Genomic DNA, 25,479 nt, shown 5'->3' with positions numbered 1-25,479 from the left:
CGATTTCGAATTTTATATCCTGATAAGATGATATTCACTTCTTTAATCAAATGATAATTTGAAATCTATTTCTGACGGATATTAAATATCTTTAAAAAAAACTTCATTGTCATGCCTTTGTTTGACGACCAACGGTTTCAAAATAGATTTTTAAGCCAAAATGACAAAAAAAACTTAACGAGAGATACGATCATTGAAAGCGCATACATTTGTACATGCACATGCATTTCGAAATCTTGATAGAGTTGGCATTGAACACTTGAGCAATTCATTTATGCAATACATATACTACAACAGCTATTAAAACAATAATTGAAGGTTCAAAGACGGATCTGTCTAATTCAGTTAGTTATCTTCTTCAATGTGTTGCAGTTACAAAACAATGACAGCAAAGAATGATCGGCTTAACCTTTGGAATAAAAGGGGACTGATCCCTTTAACTTGTTCATTTATTCATTTGAATTAATTTAAATGCATTAAAGAAATACACATGTATACATGTACATCATATGATTATAGTAATATACATTATGTATCCTTTAGAACGAGTCTTTGAAGGTTTGATGGTGCCGTTCAGTATGAGTCGCCAAAGGCTGGTATGGCCCGTTAGTACGAGTTGGTGAAGGCTGGAATGGGCAGTTAGTACGAGTCGCTGGAAATTGTATGTAATAGTTCAGCACGAGCCGTTGAGGTTCAGTCCGAGTCGCCAAAGGTTGTATGGTGCAGTTCAGTACAAGCCGTTGAAGTTCAGTACGAGCCGCTGAACGCTGAATGATGCCATATTGTGCAAGATGTACGATGACTTTATTGTCTGTCTCAAAATTTTTTTTCACATATCTTTACCCAATTTTTTTATTTGATGGACATTAATTTTTATATAATTCACTTTATGATAAAAATCAGAAGACGATTCAATCATTTATAAGTACATGTAGCAAAAAAAAAACCAACTGATTATGAAATATTGTCGGGAGAGAAATAAAGTAATTTTCTCAATTGGTTTTGAGTCATCGGTACTTGTTTCCTATCTTCACCTGTATCTGTGAATCTAACATTACGTTCTGATACATCATGGTTTACTTTGGTCATAATCTGTTGCAGATCTAGACTGTCAAATAAAGGAAGTAGATAAACAAATGAAATGGAAGGGGAATAACTCTTTAATGCAAGCAACCATTTTGCATCAACATTATATAATTATATAACTTCAATCTTACCCTTTTGTAATTCTAGTCTGTCAAACTATGTCATTTTATAAGCGGATAATGTATTCGTTCCTGACCACCACTTTTCGGTACCGCAGGTCAAGAAAGAAAAGAAAACATCTTGAAAATACTGCATAATTACAAAATAAGGTCATCAGAATTTGGTAACAAGCTTATTTAATCATTTCTTGGATCACACACAGTTGTAGAATGGTTTTGGCTTCCTACTATCTCCTATCTCGACATTGATGGTTTCCTTTTATATAGAATTACTTCTGGATTTCGATCTTCATACATGTACATGTACATCTGTACGTACATGTATTTGGTTTTATTGTTGCTGATGGGAGGCTTACTCTGTGAAATTTGTACAGCATACCGAAATTTGCAATACAATTTTTATGATAGGTGTTTTGTATTAATGGACCATTTCCAATTCGGAACAAAAAAAAATAACAAACAACAAAATAGAAATAAAAAAAATGCAAAAACAGGCAAAAGAAAAACATATCCACATGAAGGTTACATTGTAAAGTTTCAATTATTAATTGTGGTCATGAATACACTTCTTTATTTCCAATTCTTAAGGTTCATAGATCATTTTGAGTTTGCAAATATCATGAGGTGAGAAGAAAATTAAAAACAAAACATACGTGTCGGCATATCTTTCGAGGTTTTCCGTTAGGCTTGTAATGTAGAATGAGCCCTGACTTCTGCTTCTATAGGACACATAGCCAAAAACAGTTGCATAGCCTAGCAGAAAGTCGGATTCGTCCGGGATGACCTGACGGTCATTTGTTCTGGCGGCTGGTGAAGCGTCGGATTCAGGACGATCGCTCGGTACAGTGGAAACATCGGGCTCTAAAGATTCATCCATTGATGGTCCATCGTGGTCTACGTCTGTCTCAAGCAAGACTCCTAAAAATAAATGTACAAAGAAAACAGAAAGTGTACATGCATTATTGAAGATTCATCGCTAAATAAACGTACATCATATACTGGTTAAACATGTATACAAGTATATCAAACGCATGAATGATGAAAAAAACTTTTTACCTTTGGGACTGTAGTACTTTTTAATGACCTTTGAAAGTTAAATATGAAATATTGCAACAAATAAAGATTTCCCATATAAAAACGGATTTACAGCTCAAGTGTACGAATCAGGCAAAATAGGAAAAAAATGAAACATGCATCGATCTAACAATACAATTTCACTTAAGGATGCTTTCTCCAGTTGGAAAAAAAACAGTATTAGAACTCTGCATCACTGGATTTGCTCGAATTTTTCTTACAATAGGATGTTAAAAAAAAGAGGTTTTTGACAGAGTTATCTGCTTTTAAAATGTTCATTATCAGTGCATTTCAATGAAATTATAACTCAATTCACCAAAGGGATATGAATGATCTTGAATGTCTTCTTTCCTTAATTCTGATGGCGCAATTAGTCAAGCAAAACTTTCAAAATGGTGTTTATTTTCATACTACAAATGAATGTTTCACCTTCTGATACTTCAAGAGACTGACACTTAATATTTGTCAATGCATCGTGTAACGCAAACTGCACTCATGGCCGTTCAAACTTGCACCTGTCGGCTCAAATCGGATAAATGTAAATATATCTCTGTCACTTGTTACGCTGTCTGTACAGTTTACATGTATATGAACAATCGCAATGGCGAAAAAGCAGAAAAGTTTACTTAAGGAACGACTGTTATATTTTTTCGGCTTATGACGAAATAACCTTCAATTACGTGGTGCACACTGAAAAACATGCATTGCAGGTTATTTTCACGTGTGCATCAAGGGCATTTAGGTTAATTCAAATATACCAAAAAATGTAACAGTCGTTCATGATAAGTCAATTTTAGTATCGAAATCCATGAGTAAATTAATTTTAAAAAAAAGAATGATGCCGTCATAGCCTCATTTCAAAATTTGGTCTGAGTTGATGGACAGTTTTTTTATCCAATCAAAAAGTTTGTTACATCTAAAACTAAATAATTCTGACTTATTAGTGATATTTATGAATGGTTAAATATTCATTTCAGGGATGTCATCTTGATTAATGTAATTGGAATATACGATCTCTTTATTCTTTGGAAGTACCAGTTATTCACTGCTGCAACATTACCAATTAAATTACTATAATAGACCGACGCATTCGATAATATAATCTGGTTCCTTGGTTAATATCAAAAGCGACCCTAGAATTGCTAAAAAACAGCGACAAATATGCACAATATATGAGTAAATTGCCCCTTAGGAAATAAAATCAAAACAAAGATGAAATTACCTAAATTAACTTGATTCTTTTGCATTTGTATCGAAAGATAATACAATTCATTTGAAAGAAATATTTAAACGTTGAATATTGGAAGGTATATAAGTGAATAAAATAACGTCATATTCGCTCAGCCAATAAAAAGACAGGAGACGGCACTGGTGACCCGAGTTTATATTTGAGAGAAACTTGTGAAACGAAAATATTACCCGGGCTGCCACTTTAGGATTTAACTACTTAAGACTATGAAGCAGCGCTTGTAGAGATCAAGTACTAAGTCATGTACTATATTTGTGAACATGTTGTACACTGCCTTTGTAAAACAAATATAGGGAACCACTATTTTAAATCACCTAATGTACATGTACATGTATCAGCATTTAAGGCGAACCATTTCATTATATGGGAGGGCCAGATAACACATGCACGTGATTAGAATAGATCTACAAATCTAATTTTGAAAATGTCTTATTGGGAAAATATATTGTCAGAACCGAAGTTCAAATAAAAAACAGATGATAAATAAAATACAAAACATAGATATTTAACATAAAGAGGATTGGGGCACTGTTTTATGAATTTCAAGTTAGTAGCAGATCCAGCATTGGTTCTAGGAGTCGGAACCACCTTCTTTGGAAAATTTGCTTTAAAAAATTGGACAAAAGCAAGCAAATAATGGGATAGAACACCCTTTTTCTGGAACCCCCCGAAATTGCCCCTGTCAGCATAAGAAAATGAATTATGTATGGTTTGATAACAGACAAGTGATATTACGCCACTGACCTGGTTGCATATCTTCGCCTTGGCAAGCCTGTATGAAGAACAGTTTAGGTTTATCTGCAAGCGTCTTGCAGACACTGGCTCGGAAGTACATCGTGATATACCGTATCGGCAATGGCTTGTCATCGGATCCGAAAACAAAGTTACCCTGTACAGGTATATCTTCATCACGTGACTGTGACTGTAGTCTATTTGCATAACCACGCCTATTGTTACGATAGACAAAGTGTTCGCCTCCATGGGATAATATGCAGACGACAAGAGCATCAAACTTTGAGTGATCCAAAATTTGGATGTCTTTCATAACTCCTGTCATATCCTTAGCTGTCAAATCTTTATAGACCATTGTTCTGAAACCAAGTTTCCGGAAGGTTTTTTCTAGACGCGCTGTAATAGATTAATGTGCATTATAGTAAGAGCCGCATGCATGGAAGCCTGCAAAAAATTATACTAGCAAAAGAAATATGTATAGCAAATTAATCTCTTCCTACTATTTTTAAACTGAGCAATCTGAATATCAGATCCCTCTTCATAAAAGTTTGAATTCCATGAATATATGTTGAAATATATCAAGCAACATCATATTTTCATTAACAAATCAGCCGTACTTCTGTTATTTAGCCGGGTTTTGGAAAACCGATGACTTGACTGAAAAACGTCTAAATACCCCAAACCTCGAGCCTAAAAACATATTTCATTGTGGCAACATGTACAACTGTTTACGCCACATTGGCGGGAAATTAAGCAAAGGTATGAAAGAACATAGCGAGCACGCTTATGTATCAAACACCCCAGACTAAAGAAGGAACCGATTTTCGGTTTGAGGTTGGAGAGTTATTTTCTTATAAATTGATGATGCACATACATACGTCACACTTTGCCACCTTGGGAGGGTTTCTAGCACAACTACAAAGTGTGTCCAAGGCTTCGTGAAATTATGTTCAGTACTCTGAGAAAAGTTACGCCGACAAAGAGGAATGACGGACGGACGGACACATCCTTAAGGTTATTTGCTCCACAACTTCGTTCAGTGCATAGGGTATAACATACTTCATGGGTGTAAACACATATAACAAGTGACAAGAAAGAAAACTCTGGCACGAGAATCGAAAAGGTTGCCTTATGTCAAACTGTACATGTACACAGGAACAAATTAACATCAAGATGTGAGGAAACCAAACTAACATCTGATTCAGATATTATGCACGCGATACAACCGGTAACCCTTTCAGTGTAGAAGTTCACAAACTCAAAAACGTAAAAAAAATCGGAAAGGATTACATTCCTTGAGACGTTCACGTTTCCCATTTTAGCGTTCGTGCATCGTTTATCGTGCGTTTACACATCATTTTGCGTTCGTTTAAACGCACGATAAACGCAGGATAGAAGCGTTCGTTTAAACGCACGCTATGAGCGTTTTTTAAACGCACGACAGAAGCGTTCCTTTAAACGCACGATACGAGCGTTCGTTTAAACGCACGATACGAGCGTTCGTTTAAACGCGCGATAGAAACGTTCGTTTATTTTTGTACTTTGAATATTTCCTTGATTTAGCTGTTATTTATATATTTTTTGCTGTCATTAAATTATATAATTTCATTAATTTTATTTTCTATTTTTTTCTGTCTTCATTATATGTCAATATTATCATTTTTCGTCGTTCGTCTATCGTGCGTTTAAACACACGATAGAAACGTTCGTTTAGCGTGCGTTTGGTGAGCGTTTAAGTGTGTGTTTGGGTATCGTGCGTGCGGCAAACCTAAACATCTCAAGGATTGTAATAGGAAGCGTCTTCTTTGAATCCTAAAAAAAATTGAAATCTTAAAGCGTTTGAATTTGTCTGATTATACAAAGTGTGAACGAGCGGACGAACATTTTGTAAGTTGTGTGCCTGACAGAAGCAGACAAATACAATGTACCATCATTTGACGGTTTTAAAGCTATTCAGAAAACAGAACGCAACGCATTTGTGTCGTATTTTGTTTTTACATAAACGAGCTACTCAATTATAGATCTCTTATGCAGTTAAAAAAAAATCCGGTCTAATCGCCTAGCCGCACTAGATAGTGGTAGTGATTATACAAGCTGCGAATTAGAGTCTGGCGTTCACTCTAGACGTTGCAGAAAGACCTCACAGAAATTCCAAGAGTCTTGAAAAGTCGGGAAAAGGTGAATGATTTTATGCGACGATATCAGATTACCGCTGCTTCGAGCTTGGTTATTATAATGCTCTATTGTATATGACATGTTTGTATAGAAATCTTGCTTTTTTTTCTATCAATATTTGCTGTATTTATAATAGCCAAGAAATTTCAGTTCAAGAAAAAAACTAATAACAATACCTTGATCTTCGTCCGTTCCTTCTCTAGGCTTCATTCTTCGAAATTTCTTGTTGTTTATGATAACACACAACCCTAAAAATGCATAAAATAAATGTTCATTTTTTTTTCAATATCATTTCTTGGAAACTCAATATTAAACTATATGTACCAATTACCGTTACAAAGGCACAGTTTTAACCAAATAAAATTTGGCACAGAAAATCGAGTATTGACTATGAACGCACGAGGTAGTAACATACATTATTAAACAAAGTAAAATATTGAAAACAATCATTTTTTTTTCATTTTTGACAATTTGGCTGTTTTACCAAAAGTGGACGTTGGTCAAAAGTGAGGATATTCTTCATCCTTTTCACAACCAAAAAGGAGAAAGACAATAGCGAAGCATTTGTTACCCGAGCAACCAACAACATTTATTAACTTAGAAATGTAAAAGGAAATTGACAACTTAAGTACCAGTCCATATAACATTCAGACACTGCCTATGGTAAGGTGATTCATGGTGTAGAAAAACCCGTGGATAAAAAAATGCTTATTTGGTCTACATATGCTATAATTTTATGTGACAATAGCTTTTTCTGTATTTACATCTGCAATTTTGAGAAAACTACACTTCAATCTCCCACTAAAATCAACCGAATCAAACCAAATCAAGAAAGATAATTCTTGAAAAGTGTTTATGTCATTTAAAATCCATATACATTTTAACTCAAAACTCCCATATGTAACACTGCATGTAAGACTGATTATGTGATCTATAACGGTTTCTGAACAAGAAATAAGACTGCAATCGGTGGGTTTTTGACATGCATGAATCACTTCCTGTCTGATTTTTTTTATAAAGACTGCTATTTAAATAAACAAGAAATTTTGAAAACCTTGAGTACTACAAGTAGCAACACGGATCGATGAAATAACTAAAACAAGTACATGTATGAGCGTGTATTCAAAGCATTCATTTTCGTTCATGCATCAAACAAAATTATAATTTTTACCATATACATGTCCTATGTATACAATGTATAGATTGTTTGCGACCCTTAATATATTACGTACCTCTGGGATTAGCCGTCATTTCGTAGTAGGGCATCGGAAGAGATGTCTTGTCGATCGAGGGCCCGGGTCGACGTTGATCTGAAATAAAGAGTAATCAAAACAACCAAGGTTCTAGCGGAAATCAAAAGAATGTAATCCAGTGGCAAAGATCAGAAATGGAAAATACACACACACGCAACAAAGAACATAAAATAACAAAAATAATACGTACATGCATAAAGCAAGAATTCCATTGAGCTACAAACTGTACTTGGGTATCACTAAAAACTGGGAGCATGGACCAGATACACTGGTAGGATATGCGTCCTTTGCTTTTCTCGAAACACCACCGAGAGAATGAAACCTTACGTATACTTTCAGTCTGTGTACTGAACTGTATTTATATTTTCCAGTTTTTTTTATAATCAAAATTTCATGTAAATAGGCGTTAAATAAAAATAAAATTAACAAATTCATTCCAATATTAAATTCTTAATATCTTATTTCATTTCATTTTTTTGAAATAAAATGCGCTTATCCAAGATCAATACTCAGTGAAATGACATATATTCTAATGTGCAAATACTAAACAGCTGCACAAAAATAGATAATGCACACACCCCTTGTTTTGTACTTAACAGACACTAAACATTGAATCGAAATTTCTCCCAACAAGATAAAAAATCTTATAAAGCGAAATGGATTTTTCCAATGAATGACAATAAACGTTGCACTAAAACTACTGATGGTTTCAGTTACTGCACAACGTGTAGACGGACGGACGGGCATACATATTTCATAAAAATCTGGCATGTAAAATGTAATGATGCATGCCAGTATACCTGAAATGTAAGTTGCATTGTAAATTTATTTTAATTATCGTTCTTTAAATAAATATAGATAAATAAATATATAAACAAACAAATAAATTAGAATCTAGAACTGACTCAGTAGTTACTGTGTATCTAGATATCGTTCAATTAACTTAACACATGGAAGAGTAATCAAGAGAACCAAGGTTATAGCGGTAATCAAAAGAATGTAATCCAGGGACAAAGACCAGACATGGAAAACAGACATACACAACAAAGAACATACAGTAACTAAAATCATACATACAAAGTAACAAAAACAAATGAGCAACTCGGACTCCACTGAAAAATAGGAGCATAAAAACATACATCCGAACATTGATTGCTATTAATACCTTGTGGTGTTGTGTCTACTGGCATTGTGTTGTTGTACGTATTTGTACAGGTAGTATCTACAAAAAGTTGAAAGAGCACATGAGTATTGGAAAAAAAGTATGTCTCCGTGACAGGATACGAAGCAATGACTACTGTGTGTGGTATAAAGTGAGTGAAAAGTGTTTAATGATACAAGTACGTAAATATACATAATTTTACACGCAAACATACATTTGTATTATGCAGAGATATGTGTACATGAAGAATACCGTTTAGACTAAAAATTTCAGCGATCGTGCATTATTTACTTGACGGTTTTTGTTTGTTTGTTTGTTTGTTTTTTTTTCAATATCATATTTATTTTGAAAGCATTCTTTTTTTGGTGGGGGTGCATGTAAGCGTAATCACTACAGAGTCCGTTATGAAAAAGACAGGGGTGGATCCAGGATTTTAGATTTGGGGGGGGGGGGGGCACATTTAAAATTTTTTAGGTAACATTTTTGAAATATTCTTCTAGAATGGGTGCAATGTAGATATCTTTTGTGGTAAAATTAGCGAGAAATTAAAGTTTCAACCCTAAACTGCCTAAATCTACCCGCCACGCCCCCGCCTGAATCCGTCCCCGAAAGAGAGCACATTTAATCGATGCTCTTCAGTAAGCAAGGAACTTTTATGTTTGCTACATGACTTGTCTAATCATAACTAAGATGAAACTTAATTCGGTTTAATATGGCAATATCTTTAGGCTACAAATTACTGGTCACAAAGCTGCTAGCAAAGTTCCATACTATCAATGTTAAGGTAAGCCTATGTCACTGTACCTACATGTAGTTTGCAAGCGAGACTACATGTACTTTGGAACTGAAATTGGTAGTTCTTTAAGTTACTTTAATTAATTCTTTAAATTTGATTATTCCTAGAGAGAGGACCACAACATAATTTTGAGGACCACCTAATGGATTAATTGTCAAATAGTCCTATTAGCTATAACAAGGAGTTAGATATAGATTATCAAAATCCTTGGCTATTCCTACGAGAAAAGTTAGTGTCAAACCATGTGAAGAGGGTCCAAATAATTAATCAAAACGGAAAAAAAACCATGCATGTGGTACATGTAAACAAGAAGTTTAAAAGACATTTTACCTTCAAGTTGGTAATTTCGTACCAGATCATACAAGTCCCCTCTATTCTCTAAAGATTGGACCATTTGTTTCAGATGATTGACGTTTCCAGGTTTAATGACCCCTCGTTTTTCTAACAACACAAACAGATCAAAAGCAGACTTTACATGTTGCTTTTCTTTTCTGGTGATTTCGAAAGCTCGTTCAGCATAAAACAAGAGTTGTCCAACTTCACTTGTGGACATGTCTTCTGATATTTGATACAACAAAATTCTGCAAGGAAATATTTTCAATTAAAAAGGAGAACCAAATTGAATTACATATGTTAGCTTTGATTATACATGTAGTTAAGCTCTTTTTTAAAAACCTTCAATACCCGATCTGTAGAGATGTCATGACATAATTTATATAGCGACTCATTCAGAAATTTTAGACTATCATTTTTCAGTTTTTGTCCTCCAAAATTGCACTTATTTAAAAAAAAAAATAACTAAAAGAGTAAATTTTAAACCGCCATAATCCCAATCCTCCCATTTGCCGCATCTGGACAAATCCACAAAGATACATAATGTATACATATACATGTACATGCATGTATAGTAGAATTGTACAAAAACATGCACCTGCAATTCTAATACATGTAAGCCATACATTACAAGTCCATAATTCTCAGTCAATGCTATATGAAGTCACCTATGTCTTCGCGACCACCTGTTTTCAGCAGTAAAAACTACATGTATGATTTAAATATAACTATGAAGTGCATTCTATGTAAAATTACCGTTATAAAAACCATCCATCTACATGTGTTTAAGTAGGAATTCGCCCTCCTTAAGAATGTCAACTATGTTTAGCTGTACATAGTAAAATACGTTCAACTGTTTATTTTGTGGTCAATGACATTTCTTTCAAATTTGAAACGAAAAAATAAATTATACAGCGGTTCTTCATGTTTCATGTGGAGACCCAAAGAGTGACATGCGAGCAGTTGAAGGGACATAACATTTATTAGAAATATCAGACGTATACATGTATGCCAAACTAATTATTCCACATTCTAGGATAGACATGTTCTACATTTGTACATGTATACATGCATCACAGTAAAAAATAGTACGCGAATACCTGAAAGGTTTGACACTGTTTCTAGTTTCACCGAGATTGTTTTGGACGTCTGTTGGATTATGACCAATCTGTCTCACAAGGTCCGTCCTTCCCATCAGCTCGAAACATTCTGCTAGAAATACACCATTCAGCAAATCCAAACTTTTATTGTTTTCGATTGAAGAGAACAACTCTAAAGCGGAAGTTGCCGACTTCAACTTTCCGAAACCAGCAACATCTTTTAATAAGAACTGTAGTTTTTCAAGGTCATCGCTGTCTACGTCGCCACAAACATCGACGAGATCCCGCTTCGATAGACGTTTGACTTCCATGAGTTATTACAATTACACGTATTTTTTTTTTTTTTTTCTTTTTTTAAACAATTATTGTTTCTTTTGAAATAAATTAACACCACTTCATAAAAGTATATATTACATATACATGTAAGTCCACGTGTCAGTAATTGACCTTTTCTCCTTTTATATTACAACTGCAATTACAAAATATTTCTACATGTAAAATACACAATTCTTAGTGGTTGAAAATGTTCCTGTCAATCGTGTATAAAGATGAACACGTACAAATACATGTAGGAGGACTACATGTAATCAAATATTTCCTGGGTTTAATTTTTTGGTCAATCAAATTCTATTCCGTGTTCATCTGGTTTTAATAATAAAACATTTCAAGTAGTTTAATTTACGATATAAACATCATAGAATTAGGGTGTTTTTTTTTCGAATATGACTTGGCCATAAATCACAACAATATATGATGAAACGAATTTTAACCAAACGTACTGGTTAAAGGGAGACAATTCAAATAATCCAAATGCGCAAACATAGTTTATTGGACGAGCGACATATTAGGCTTCAAAACCCATTCTATTAGGGTTCACAGTTCACTGTATTACATGTACGTGTGCATTTCGTATACAAATGACTTCAACTATCTACGTGGCACGTGTTATGGAATTTGAATGCAACATTGAGTTATCATTTCAAAAATAAGTACACTGTATGTATATATCTGCTCTAAAATGCTTAAACTATAAGTGTTTATAAGTGCTTAGCTTAGAACGTGAAAAAAAAACAGCATGTTGATATAAATGTAGAAAAAATGACAGCACATCTACTAATATTAACAGAATGTTAACTTACCATTTGATTTCTGTGTAGTTTTACACTTTTCGGGAAAACGAAACTAAGAATAGAATTTCCATGTTCTATTTTTAGGACTTTCCAAAATCTAAAATATCATTAACACGGGAAGGTAGAATATTGATCATATACACTAGAAATAAAAATTCTTGTACACATACACAGATAACAGGACTGGTGCGGATCCAAGGACGGGCGTGCCAGATGTACGCCCCCTCCTGTAATTGAAAAAAAAACCAACTTTTTTTTGGCATAAAATCTTGATTTTTCACAAATTTTACCCACAAAATGTTCTTTAATTCGATTTACGCCTCCTTCCAACCTGAGATCCTGTATCCGCCCCTGGTATCTTTCAGGCACAGTAAGCCAGAAATATTTTGAGGGTTAATTATAGTTAGGAGTTATTGGGGTTATGTTGATAAAAAGGTTACGGTATCAGGAGAGGACACAGGATATCTAGAGGGCTGGTTTATGGACCGGCAGCGAACTAGTGTAGGTCGTAATCAGGAAGGTTTCTTACTCCCTAATAGCGAATGTGAAATTTTATGGGTTCTTTTTTTTTAAATTTGTTGCATAAATTTAGTATTTTTTCCCTTGTAAACTTGAGCTTATTATTTGGTACAAATTATCTAATGATTCGAGACATTTACATATACGAGTGTCATTTTCCATTTGAAAACAGTTTTCTGCATATACGCTGAAAATGCACTGTTTTTCAACACTACACGAACAATCCAAGCTTCAAAAAAACAGAGCTGAATTAATTGAAAATTCAATTACTGTAATGCATAAAAATATATTTGACCACAGAGCGTATTTAGACGGTGGTATTGGGTTTCACCCGAGATCGTTAATCTCATTCATGGTTCTTTTGTAGACAAATTTCCAGTTCATACGCAAACAAAACATTTCTATTTTGCGGAAGTGCAGTTTCTTGTGTCTATCATAACTTTTGCAGTTAAGAATTTTAAATATAAATACATTTGTATAAATGAAGACGTAAAATATGTCAAGGGTCCGCTTTCGTAGAAATTTCTCAAGGTAGTGTAAGTGTATAGGTTACAATAGCGCAATTATGTCTCCTCGGTATCCAGCCAGATCTTTACCCCAACATGCAGCCCAGTGGAAAATACAGAAACGTTCACGATTGGTGGATAATAAAAAAGATATTTATCATAATTAACACATCAATCAGCCATCCACCTATACCTAAGAATCATATAAAATGACAATAACGTACATCATATATGTAATCCTTTATAAGGCAAAAAAGGTACGTTGTAGCTTAAGACGCAGTTATTGAAATAATGTTTTAGTCAATGGATCGGGAAAAAAAATCACTCAACGCTTTGGTTATTTTCAGTACTTTTATTTTCCAATTTTTACGCATGAAATATTTGCTAAGAATTTAATTCATTCTCGGATTCTTTTCAGTATGAGCTATAAATGTACCACTGAGTAAAAAAAAAACAAGTGTCAGACCTTGTCATTCTGGAATACATGCAAAGTCTACAAATAGATATAGCTCAACGTCTTAGCTTTCTGGTGATATCAAGAGAGTCTCAGTCGTACTCAAACGGTTTTTAGTTTAATTTCAAGAATTGTCAAAAATATAAAAGAGGAGTTTCTTTTTGGCGAATTGTTTATTAGTAACAAGAGGTACATTTTTATTACGGCCCTGAAAATCATATCGCATTTGGTGAGCGAAAAAGGGGAGGGGGTATCACAGATATCTCATCACATAAATTGTATACTACATGTAACTATCCTATGAAGTATTCTAGTGAGAAAGCATTTGAGGGGAAAGTTTAAATTCTACAAAATGAAATGTTTCTTCTTTTTTTTTATTTATAATAACACGTTTAATTTGCGTTTGGTGAATATCATATTGTGTTTGTTTTTAATTTTCTTAACTTTAATCGTGGCTATGTTTTACTTATTTATTATTTAACCAAACCGCATCAAAATCTTTAAAAAAAACAAATAAAAAAAGGTAGTGCATATTAGGAAAAAATGTATTTGCATGTGAATTTCAATAATCTGTATATTTCTTACTACATGTAACAAATAGAAATAGTTAATTTTATAACCCGTTAATCACTCCTGCACAATTTTCACAGATCTTTTAACTAATAGCTTCACTTATACATGTTTGTATATGGGAAGCGCGGTGTAATCCCCCCTATTAAAGTGGGAATTTATTTTGGAATGAAATCATAATATTTATATGTTTTTCCTCAAATTTTCTTGACTCGCTTTAAATGTCCTATGATTTTACATTTGTATATACGCCCTCTAACATGTGATTATGTCAGGTATGCATGTAATTCGTAATGTTCGTACATCGAAACAAAACCAAATCAAGAACGATAACTCTTGCTAAGTAACAATTTCATAAACAATCTATGTACATTTTATTGTAAGTACTACAAATGAATGACGGGTTTTGTGGTCTGAATCTGTTCCTAATTCAGATATAAAAGGGAATTCGGTTGGTTTTGTCATGAATGATTCACCTCCTGCCTGATTTGTTTAAAGACTGATACTAAAAAAGTAAACACTAATCTTTAATTTCAAAATTCGATTTCAATATCATATTTCTCTCCTGTCTGAACGTAATCAGTTAAATGGCCAAGTAATTAGAAAATACACTTTTAAAAACCCGTTCATGTTTGTATTGGGGATCGGATTTGAGGTTATTGTTCAAGTTTTGTTTAAAAGGGTGATCGATCGCATTAGCTCGTCATAGATCCGATTCCTACGAGTTCGCATTCTAGATTGTTATGGTAAGACAAAAATATAGTTTGGCATCCTATGTACATGTTTTTGTTTAAATATATTTCAAATATAATAATGCACTGACGTCACAAAACATTTTGTTTTCGTTTGCATGACAATTATTCTATATTAATTTTGTTTATTGTACTACTGGCATAATTCATTGGACGATTGTCCTACATTTTACCCTGAGTGTTTATTCAATGCTTTCTTGTTGCCTTGCGAGCTCTGTTTTAAACCGCTTCCGGTTACATCAATAGCTGAGTTTGACCGCGTTAATGATTTTTATAATGTAACAGTTAATTTTACCTTTCAATGTACTGGATTTTTTAGGTTTATGTTAAAACAAGTTTATTTCTGCAAAGTAAAAATACTGCAAAATTGAGGAGTGAGCGGAAGCGTCAATGTTCTACCAAATGTTATATGTTTACACTACGTCTTGTCAACCTTGATTTACATAGAAATAAAGAACTATTGCCAAACTCAAAATTCCACTCATCTCGTAAAAACCTACATTACATGATATTTTAAATGTTCAATGAATAGTGATCTGATTATATATGTACATGTACACTATACAACAGATTGCTACATGTACATAGATACAAGAATGTAGCATGACAACTGCCTGAGTTGATCTGATTCTATATATACATGTACATATACACTATACACCAGATTGCTACATGTACTTATACACTATACACTAGATTACTACATGTACACAGATACAAGAATGTACAGTTGTACATGTAACATGACAACTGCCTGAGTTGTACTCGCTTTTATAACCTGAGAAAAACGATTGCCGGATAGACTTTATACTTGAATTTCCGTTTTCTTTTAAATGAAAACAATTTGATGCTGGTTTAGAAAAGGTATGTTTGATCATACTGGTAGTACAGTGGACCTTTCAACAGAGCACTTTTGACAGACATTTCAATTACCATTCTGTATTAGAATCCGGCAATAAGTGGCACATCATTTTTTTTTCTTAATTTGGTCTTTTATACCTCAAACATATTCAATACATCTGGAAAACAATTGAAACGCAATTTAAATTTATCCTGAAGCATTTGTTACTTAGATATTTTTTTACTGCTTATATAAGAAAAACGTGCGGGAAAATTTTACCGCCATTTTTCCATTATACAGTACATTTCAACTAAATATGACCTATCAATATCTTAAAAAGGCAAACATAACAAACACTTTGACAGTAATTTCTGGAGGTTATGAGGTATGCAAATAACAGGATAATGCAATAAGATCGCATGACCGCCGTTACTAAAAATAGAACATAGGGGACAGACAGTAGTTTTTCACATATATCCTAAATCGTTAGGTTTAGCTGAATTCTGACATGGAGTAAAAGTGTTCAGCATGATGAGATCTATCTCTGGTCAAATTTTGGTTTTAATCTGTTAAGCCATGTTGGAGTTGTTGCCCTTTTTCAACAATTTTTGCTGTTTTTTAAGTTATTCCTTTCAATAATCTTATCCTCTGACACTACTTTACCAATTGAAACCAAACTTGGTATGAATGTTTCTTGGGGTATCCGGCATAGATCTGATGTGGGGATTTTTCATTCGTCGGAAAAACATGGCCGCTGTTACTAAAAATAGAACATAGGGGTCAGACAGTAGTTTTTCGCAGATATCTCCAAAACCGTTAGGTTTATCCAAATTCTTTCAATATCTGAAATGATCCATATTATTAGTCAGACTCCGTGTAAGAGTTATTGCCCTTGAAAGGGGAGAAATAATTTTGTAATAGTTTTCAGTCAATATCTTGAAAACTATGATAGATTAAAAGAAACTTTCAATTGTTGAAAAGATCTTGTGATAGTCATACCAAAGACTTCTCGAGTCAAAATTGTTGGACAACTTCTTGTTTAAGTTATTGCCTTTGAAAAGCAAAATTCAACAAGGTGAGCGATTCAGGCTCCTGGGAGCCTCTTGTTTTTTCTTCATGTGCCACATCTTTTACACTTTTACACATTTTGCCTGATTCTTAGACAGAGAAGCAATTAACATTGCACGCTTATCTCAAACAATGAACATTTTTGCTGTTAATGAAGTCGGGATTATATATATATATTTACGATAAAGGAATCCATAGTTTGACTTTGCACGTTAGGACAGCATTTCACTCGCCTTTCTTTACTTAATGTGTATTTGCATCTAATAAACTTCAGCGATTTAGAAATAAGGAAACCAACGAAGGATACATGAATTATTTAGAATTCAACACAGGTTTCACTTTGTATCGGCATCTAACTGGAAGGTTACAATGTACAAGCAGTATTTTGTAGAAAAATGTAATATAAGGCCTGTTCTTTTAAGGTAAAAGAACGACAACTCAGATAGATTTCATGGAATAAACCATATGCTTACTCACGTGAATAAATACATATACTAATTTTCTTTTAGGCGCAACCATTGGATTTCTAGGGATGGGGTTTGATCAAATTGTGTGTCTTGTATTTTTTTCTATATAATTTCCGACTTGACTTTTTGAATTTTTTTTTACTTAAGCTTGAATGTCCTGTATTTACCCACATTGTTCACTCTGGATTTTTTTAACCATACATCATCGTTCTGCCTTTTTATTTAAAATTTGATCTTAGCCCATCCCCAAAACCAAATGGTTCTACCCTTAAATCAACCAAATGTTACATACAGAAATATGTTCGTACATTTGTACACCAGTTGAAGAAGTTGCCATGCTGTTTCATTTGCATATGCTTCTTCCTTTTAAGGAAACCGTATTTATGATATATTATCATTGTCTTCCGTTACATTTTGCTCTACATTGTGCACGTATATATTATATACATGTACATGTACATAATTAAAAAAAACGTATTGTAAACTAATTATGTTCCTTTTTTAGTCGCGCCGTTCTACATTTATTACAATAAGGTTTCTTGAAAAAGGGTCATGTTGCTTACAAGATTAATGTAATCGCTACAATAGTTTTGTGGTGATCACCAAGAACTCGTGGATCGTTATGGTGTATTCATTTGCACCATGGGAACCGAATTGTAGACAGTGTCATATTTTTCTTCTCTTTCGTCTATCATAGATTTTTGCTGCACCATGAATCACATCCATGAACAATTGTACTGAATACGCATACACGTGATTCGTTGCATATCAAATTTTAAGCATATCACGACGTCCTTTGACAAGTGATTTTTTTTTGCTTTCTATTCGTTAACATTTAGAATGTGTGACCGATTCGTCGAAGTGTGATAGGTGCTTCAGCTTTCCTTGCACTGAAAGTTCCCTTGCTTCGATGTTTAGCATTTAATCTAGTAGTCAGAATGGTAAATATTTTTTTTTTAAATCACTGATTTATTAAAAGTAATGTTTCATTGTAGATGAGAATGTTTCCTCTCCGAGTACTCAAGCGACGAATCCAACAAGTCCTGAGACATTCCATTGTAAAACGACTTTTATCAATCACAATATTTGGTGGACTTTTCTGTTATGTGGTCTATCACCTGTATTTTGGACCAGGTTACATGTCATATAGTCACAAAAACATCTATGCAAGATGTATGATCCCAAAAACTAATCCATTTGATCGGGATATAATGAAGTTTTACTGGAAGCCAGATCCAATTGTGTGTTCGAAAGACACTGATCTCGTTTATTTTGATTACAACGAGACTTTACATCTGAACAAAACAAAGACACGCGGCCAGGTAGTAACATGTAATTATCAACCAATTATACGGCGGAAAGATGACAAAACGTTGGAACTTGGACCGGAAGTGTGGTTTAATGCTTCTGTGATAGTAAAGACTGACTTTGTGTATGTAAAATGTTTTATCAATTCGAAAATGGTTTATAACAGGTTACAATTGCAAGTATTCAGAAAAAACAAGAAATTAAATGTTAAAAAGACTGGCGGAAAGGGTTATAATATCATAATGTTCGGATTAGATTCTGTTTCAAGACTAGCAGGGATAAGAGAGCTTCCAAATACTCTAAAATATCTACAAAATACTTTGGAAGGTTATGTTCTTAAGGGATACACAAAGGTGGCCGACACGACATTACCTAATTTAGCACCTGTCATGACAGGCCATTTTGCTTTTACTAAGGAATTTCCAGTTATTCCGAACGTGCCATACGATAACCACCCTTTTATATGGAAGAACTTTTCTGATTTGGGCGCAGCAACGTTCTTTTCTGAGGATTGGCCGAGATTGTGCACGTATAATCTAGAAACAAGTGGAGGTGGTGGTTTTGCAAATCCACCGACGACACATTACATGCGCCCATTCTATCTGGCAATTAACGACGTTAAAATGTTTGAAGCACCTCTCGCTGATGTTTTGCAATTTTTCGAGGACAAAAATTTTAAACTTCGAACTAACTCATATTTGTGCTATGGCGATAAACCAATGCATGCTTTAGCCATAGAGTATCTAAAGAGGTTTTTAATATCTTATCGCCATGACTTTAAATTTGCGAAAGTGTGGAATAATAAATTGAGTCATAATTACGTTAACTTTATAAAACTTGCTGACAATGACCTTTTAGATCTACTTATTTTCCTGAAAACGGAAGGTTTCTTAGATAATTCATTTCTTTTTTTCATGAGTGATCATGGGTCACGTGTCGATAAAATCCGAAACACACCGATAGGAAGATTAGAAGAACGACTTCCGCTTATGTCAATTGTAGTTCCGGAACAAATAAAAAGAGAATATCCTATAATTCAAAGAAATTTAGAAGCAAATATAAATCGACTCACCTCTCCTTTTGATATTCATGCAACTATGGTCGACATTTTAAGAGAAAACTTTGAACCAACGGAATTGGAATATCCCTACCCAAGGGGAATAAGTCTCTTTCGAAATATACCAGAAGATAGATCATGTGCAAATGCCGGAATAGATGAACATAACTGTGTTTGTTATACATCAGAAAAAGTGCCTACACAGCTTCCGATTATTCAGAAATTAACTTCTTTCGTTATATCATATATAAACAAGCAGCTTCCAAATGATTTATGTGCTGTGCTTAGCTTAAAGAAGCTTCTTGCCTCAAAACGCGTGCACACAAATTTAAACTATGACGCAAATAATCAAGGCAAGAAACCGCTTTTATATTATTTTTACCGTCCAAAAGACGACACAAGAGAAAGATTTCTTCTGGTGCTTGAACTTAGTCCGAGTAATGGTGTTTTTGAAGCAACAGTCGAACATCAAAACGATGCAAATTTTAATATTTTGGGAGATATCAGTAGAACTAATAGGTACGGAAACCAGTCTATTTGTATTCATGACATGCATCTTCGCCACTACTGTTACTGCAACAAAATGCAAATAAATAGGTAAACAAAACAGTGTTTGAATTATGTGTCAGTCCCTGTAAGAACCAGGCAGTAGGAAAAACATGGTATGAAAAAAAACCATCATTTTGATAGTGTAATTTGACTATTTGCACCATCAGAATCAAGGAAAACAGACAAGACCATTGAGTAACAATTTCATTGAAATGCACTGAAAATGAACATTTCAAGGGCAGATAACTGGCAAAAAAACTCATTTTTTCTAAGATTCTATTGAAAAATTCCTAAACAAAGCCATTGATATAGAGATGAAATAATAGTCTTTTCAAATAGAGAAAACCTCCTTGAGTAAATATTTTATTGTCAGATTGGTGGGGTTCTGACATGCATGTTTCTGATTTTTCCCATTTTGTCTGATTCTTACAAACACTTAAACTTGATATTCAAATAAATTAGGTAGAGAGACACATGTGCAGATTCATGTAAGTAGGACTTATTTTGTAAACTGATATAGTATTTCAGTTCAATTTGCGTAATACTTCAAATAATAAATAAAAAATATACTGAAAATTTACGCATGTACATGTATAATGCATTTTAACTACATATGCAATGCATGACGTTTTACATACAAGACATGAAGTTATATGAAGTTTTAGATTAACTGTACAGGGAAATCATTGGAGCCAGGATTCTAATGGTAATAAAAAAGAATATAATCCAGAGATACGTACAATAACTAGACAAGAAAAATAATATAGACATACATAACAAAGAACATGAAATAAAACACAAGAAATGACCAAATTAACACGAACATACATGTACAAACAAAAGCACATGTAAGTGAGCTATCAGAATTCCATGTAAACTGGATCACGGGCCAGATGTACCGTCCGCTGTTTTTTTTCTTCTAAAATTACCCACTGAATTGGTCATAAAAGGACATGTTCTGGGTAAAAAGAGGAAAACTATTTACTTGTACATACATATATACCACTCTACTCATGTAGAAATATTCGAAAGAAACTTGGAATAAGTTGTGTCAGTTGTACAGTTTACTATGTCAAGGAACCTTTCATTTACATGAATTCCTGGAAATATGTGGTAGTATGTTAAATCGTACGAATCAATACGCAGGTATACTTCATGTAGGTTAAATCCACATAGAATACCTAACGGACCTTTATATTCCTACATTCATGTAGTAAGATGTCTTCCGATGGCAATTTTTAGATCTAGCAACAGGTTTGATTTGATGAAGCAAGTTATACATGTACATGTATCCCTGTTTCTCGTGTACTTGAACGTTTGTCACGTGATGTTTAAGTTCCTGGATTATTATACCTTTCATCGTTGTAGCCGTTATATTTGAGTCAAATCACGTAGCAGTCTTTTATGTTTGTATCATATCTAATTTCACGAAAGCATATCAAGCTTTCATTTGAAACAGAATGAAATCAGTCCAAGTTACTTTGATCCTTACATGAGATTGGTGTAAAATGCTGCATTCAAACGTTTCAATGATTTGTAAGAGTTGTTTGAGGTATACATGTATGAACGTAGAGGATCTTCAATTAAACGGACACATTCAAACTAAAAAGTGAATCAATCACCGTTTACAGCTTTTCGGAAATGCTTTTCTATGTGCATTAAGGAGGGGGTCCAGAATTTAATGAAAAGTGGAATGTGTTCTAGGCTGCTATCCTTATCTCATTTTTCCAACTCTTTTTCACAGTCATGATAACACCATTTTCCAACAAAAAAGGAATTTTATACTCCCTTGGATTCCCATTGATGATACTACGTACTTGTTTCGTACAATTCAATGTCCATGTGGGCAAAAGAAATACCCTATGTCACCCAAATACTGCAAAGTGAATGAGCTACTCGTGGAACTAGAAAATACATGTAGTATTCTCTAATGTGGGCATCGAGATTTTTCACACGAAATAAATGAAAGAAGTGTTTTCAATTATCAGACTATATTTTTAGCTAAGGGGATTGTCCGGTTCATAAGTAATATATATATGTCATTAATATTGTATTAGTTTGTTTTCTGTTTCATATAACACATAAGGTCGTATACCTAGGGTAAGGGACACAACTTTTGAAATCAGTAATATGCTTATTTCATACTCGACCGAGCGAGCTCTTAAAGGTATAGATTCATCATACTGACATTTGATCAATTTTCGATCATGCAAAACGCTACATCTGGGTACATTAAAGCTCCAGAAATGATAAAAAGGGTGCGACAGACGTTTAAAAAAGACCATATTATTTCCGGATGGAAAGATCCTGATAAAACCCTGCAATCTACGCCAAACCCGGAACAGTTTCGCCAGTAATGTTACGAATATTTAGAATCAGTCGGAGCGCCGCGTTCAGTGGAGGTAAAAAAGTAGTCATTTTATTGTTTATTGTCAAGCTATAGTATGGAAACCTGACCGCAAACCATAGTGGTGCACCGTGTTGGGAAAGATGCCACGCTCCTCGCACGTTAAAGAACCCTGCTTTGGTATTCGATGGGAGTAGGAACCTTTGCGCTCCGCCACAGGAGGCTAAATTGCCCGACCCTACCCATCCAACCCTTTTATCTTGTAGCAATCAAAATTTGTCGACCCTATTATCTTTGTGTCCAATCCCTATTATAATTTCATCATCATCATTTCATGTTAATTTTGTCATCCCTTTCATGTTCATCGCCTGAATGTAGCTGAGATATTGTTGCTCGGGCGTTAGACCCCAACAATCAATCAATCAATTAATCTTGGCAGTTGATCTTTGTTTACATCTTGCGGCTCTGAAAATTGTGTTGTTTTGTCATAAATTGTGAGAATTTAGATCCAGATAAACCGATTTGTATAAGAAAACATATTTTTCGAGGTGACTGACATACTGTCAACATTTTTCTATGCCCACTTTCTTCAAAATTTACCTGGATAGTCAGGCGCTTCGTCGGCGAGAGTTAAGGAAAAAATATGGCGGGTAAATACCACTGTCCGAAATAACTGACATGCCCGGGATTGTTTTTACAAAGTACGACCACAAGTAGGACGGCAAGATGTGTATGTAGCCTCTCGATTCCAGAAACACCCATCATAATTCTATTCAACTCCAAACATGACCGAAATATAACTCAGATTTTGACGGCTTGGCACAATGAACGTGCTGATTTTTTTTTGTTTTTCTTTAGATGTAAAATTACGGTGGCAGAATGCGGCCATGAAAAAAAAATATTATGTTGTTCCCTCAAGAAAGTATGTAGTTCGAACAAGATAAGTTTCTCGTTCCCTCAAGAAAATATGTTGTCCCCTCAAGATACTACTTCGTTCCCACAAGATACATATATCGTTCCCTCAAGATAATATGTCGTTCCCACAAGTTAACTATATCGTACCCACAAGATAATATATGTCGTTCCCACAAGATAATATGTCGTTTCCACAAGATAAATATCTCTTCCCCACAACATAATTATAATTCCGTACAGACAACTCTCATTCTTTATTTGGGGACTAAAGAGTCAAATAGGGTTAAACAATGTACAATGTTTTATTTTAATGTTGGAAGAGGCTTTCAAGAGTAGATCTTGTGGTCTGCTGTTTGAAGATCTCTGAGGTTGTACAGTGTACAATAGTTGCCGGTAAGATGTTCCACTGTGTTATTGTTATTGGTTAAAAGGAGTATTTGTACGCGTCTTTCTGTGTTTGAATATGTCTGAGGGAGAAATTGTGTGTATGTTGTCTGATATTGACGTCTACTGGAGTCAGCAGGTTTGTAGGATAAATATCTACTAAGTGATGAATTACTTTGTAAAAGAAGATGAGACGTATTCTTGTTCGTCGTATTTGTTAAGTTAGCTAATTTAGTTGTTCCAGCATGTCAGTTACGGAGCTAGTGTTGTGGTATTTGCTGGTAGTGTTATGTTATCTATGTGTTTGTTCCATTTGATGTTGTCCAAGATATTGTATAGCGATTTCTTCTTGTAGTACATGTTGAAGAGTGTGTACATGTAGTTATACTGCATTGGATTTTTCTTCGTTGTTGCATGGAGAACTGATCACTTTTCAGGATGGAAGGACATGAGCCAGTCCTCCTCCCATTCAGCTGCAGCTGATAGATCTTCTTGGAGCTGTTCAGCATCTGTTTATTTTTGATAGTTTTAGATATGATGCTGTCATCTGCAAAAAGCCGTTAGATATTATGTTTGATGTAGTCATTAAAGTCATTGATGTATACAAGGAATAGTATAGGACCCGGTACTTTCCATGTGATACACCGGATGTGGCATGAATTGTTTCTGAACTCTCATCAACAAAGACTGTCTGTGTTCTTAGTGAAAGGAAATCGTCAATCCACTTTAAGCTGTAATAATCTATGCCATAGTGACTGAGGTTATAAAGGAGTCTTTTGTGCGGGACCTTGTCAAAGGCTTTGGCAAAGTCCACCACAATTACATCCGTCTGAATGTTGCTATAGTTATTTTGAGCAAGTACTTGAATAAATGAAACTAACTGGGTTTTGCAGGATCTTGAATGGTAAAATTCATGCAAAAGGCCGTGTAAGATGCTGTTACACTCAAGGTGTTTCATTACGCTACTTGCAATGATATGCTCCTTGACTTTGCAGAGAATGCATTCGAGTGATATTGGTCTATAGTTTATTACGTTGTGTTTTTCTCCTCTTTTGAAGACTAGGCGAACATTTGTACGTTACCACAATCTATTGGTATTCTACCGGTGTCAGTGTTTTTTTTTTTTTTTTTGTTTTTTTTTTGCATGTAATGATGCATGTTTGTTGCCACATCTGTACTTAGTTCTTTTAGTCCCTGTCCACATATCAGATCAGGCCTGTGGCTTTGTGTGGACTTATTTGTTTTAAGAGTTTAATTGCACTTTATTTTGTGATGTTGATTTTTCCATTAGTGGATGAGTTGATTTGCCTTCATATGGTAGTGGTTCATCAGTAGTTTCAGTTTGGAATGCTTTTTCGAATTGGCAGTTGAAGATGTTTGCTTTTTCAGATGGATTTTCAGTGAGTGTGCCTTTATTTCGTAGTGCTGCTATGCCGTTGTTGTCGTTTTTCATACCTTTGATGTAAGTAAAGAGATTTTTTGGATGTTTTTCCTGTTTTCATCAAGCTCGCATGCTAGCAATTAAGTTAAATA

The 25,479-nt window shown here is 34.2% G+C and overlaps 2 protein-coding genes across 4 annotated transcripts; one reads left to right on the top strand and one right to left on the bottom strand.

Moving 5' to 3' along the window:
- Positions 1-431: 431 nt before the first annotated feature.
- LOC148599745 (caspase-3-like) lies at positions 432-12,349 on the bottom strand. Of its 3 annotated transcripts, XM_088557774.1 has the most exons (9): positions 12,219-12,349; positions 11,080-11,548; positions 9,977-10,227; positions 8,854-8,910; positions 7,668-7,745; positions 6,612-6,683; positions 4,273-4,656; positions 1,859-2,123; positions 432-1,108 (listed from the first exon to the last, which is right to left on the bottom strand). In XM_088557774.1, exons 2-9 carry the CDS (start codon positions 11,388-11,390, stop codon positions 955-957), a joined length of 1,572 nt encoding a protein of 523 aa, XP_088413900.1. In that variant the 5' UTR covers positions 11,391-11,548; positions 12,219-12,349; the 3' UTR covers positions 432-954. The 3 variants fall into 3 exon arrangements, with proteins under 3 accessions (XP_088413900.1, XP_088413902.1, XP_088413901.1); XM_088557776.1 differs by lacking the exons at positions 11,080-11,548; positions 12,219-12,349 and adding an exon at positions 10,606-10,679; XM_088557775.1 differs by lacking the exons at positions 11,080-11,548; positions 12,219-12,349 and adding an exon at positions 10,578-10,677.
- A 2,520-nt stretch (positions 12,350-14,869) lies between these two features.
- Positions 14,870-20,352, top strand: LOC148599744 (uncharacterized). Its single transcript, XM_088557358.1, has 2 exons — positions 14,870-15,004; positions 18,382-20,352. The coding sequence occupies exons 1-2, from the start codon at positions 15,002-15,004 to the stop codon at positions 20,350-20,352; spliced, it is 1,974 nt and encodes a 657-aa protein (XP_088413484.1). The 5' UTR covers positions 14,870-15,001.
- Positions 20,353-25,479: the final 5,127 nt, after the last annotated feature.

This window comes from Perna viridis, chromosome 13 (assembly GCF_037379345.1).
Source record: "Perna viridis isolate PV_CMFRI_1.1 ecotype Kerala chromosome 13, ASM3737934v1, whole genome shotgun sequence".
In the NCBI taxonomy this organism is placed as follows: Eukaryota; Metazoa; Mollusca; class Bivalvia; order Mytilida; family Mytilidae; genus Perna; species Perna viridis.
Note: the sequence above shows the minus strand (reverse complement) of the source record. Positions and strands in the feature narration are given on the sequence as shown.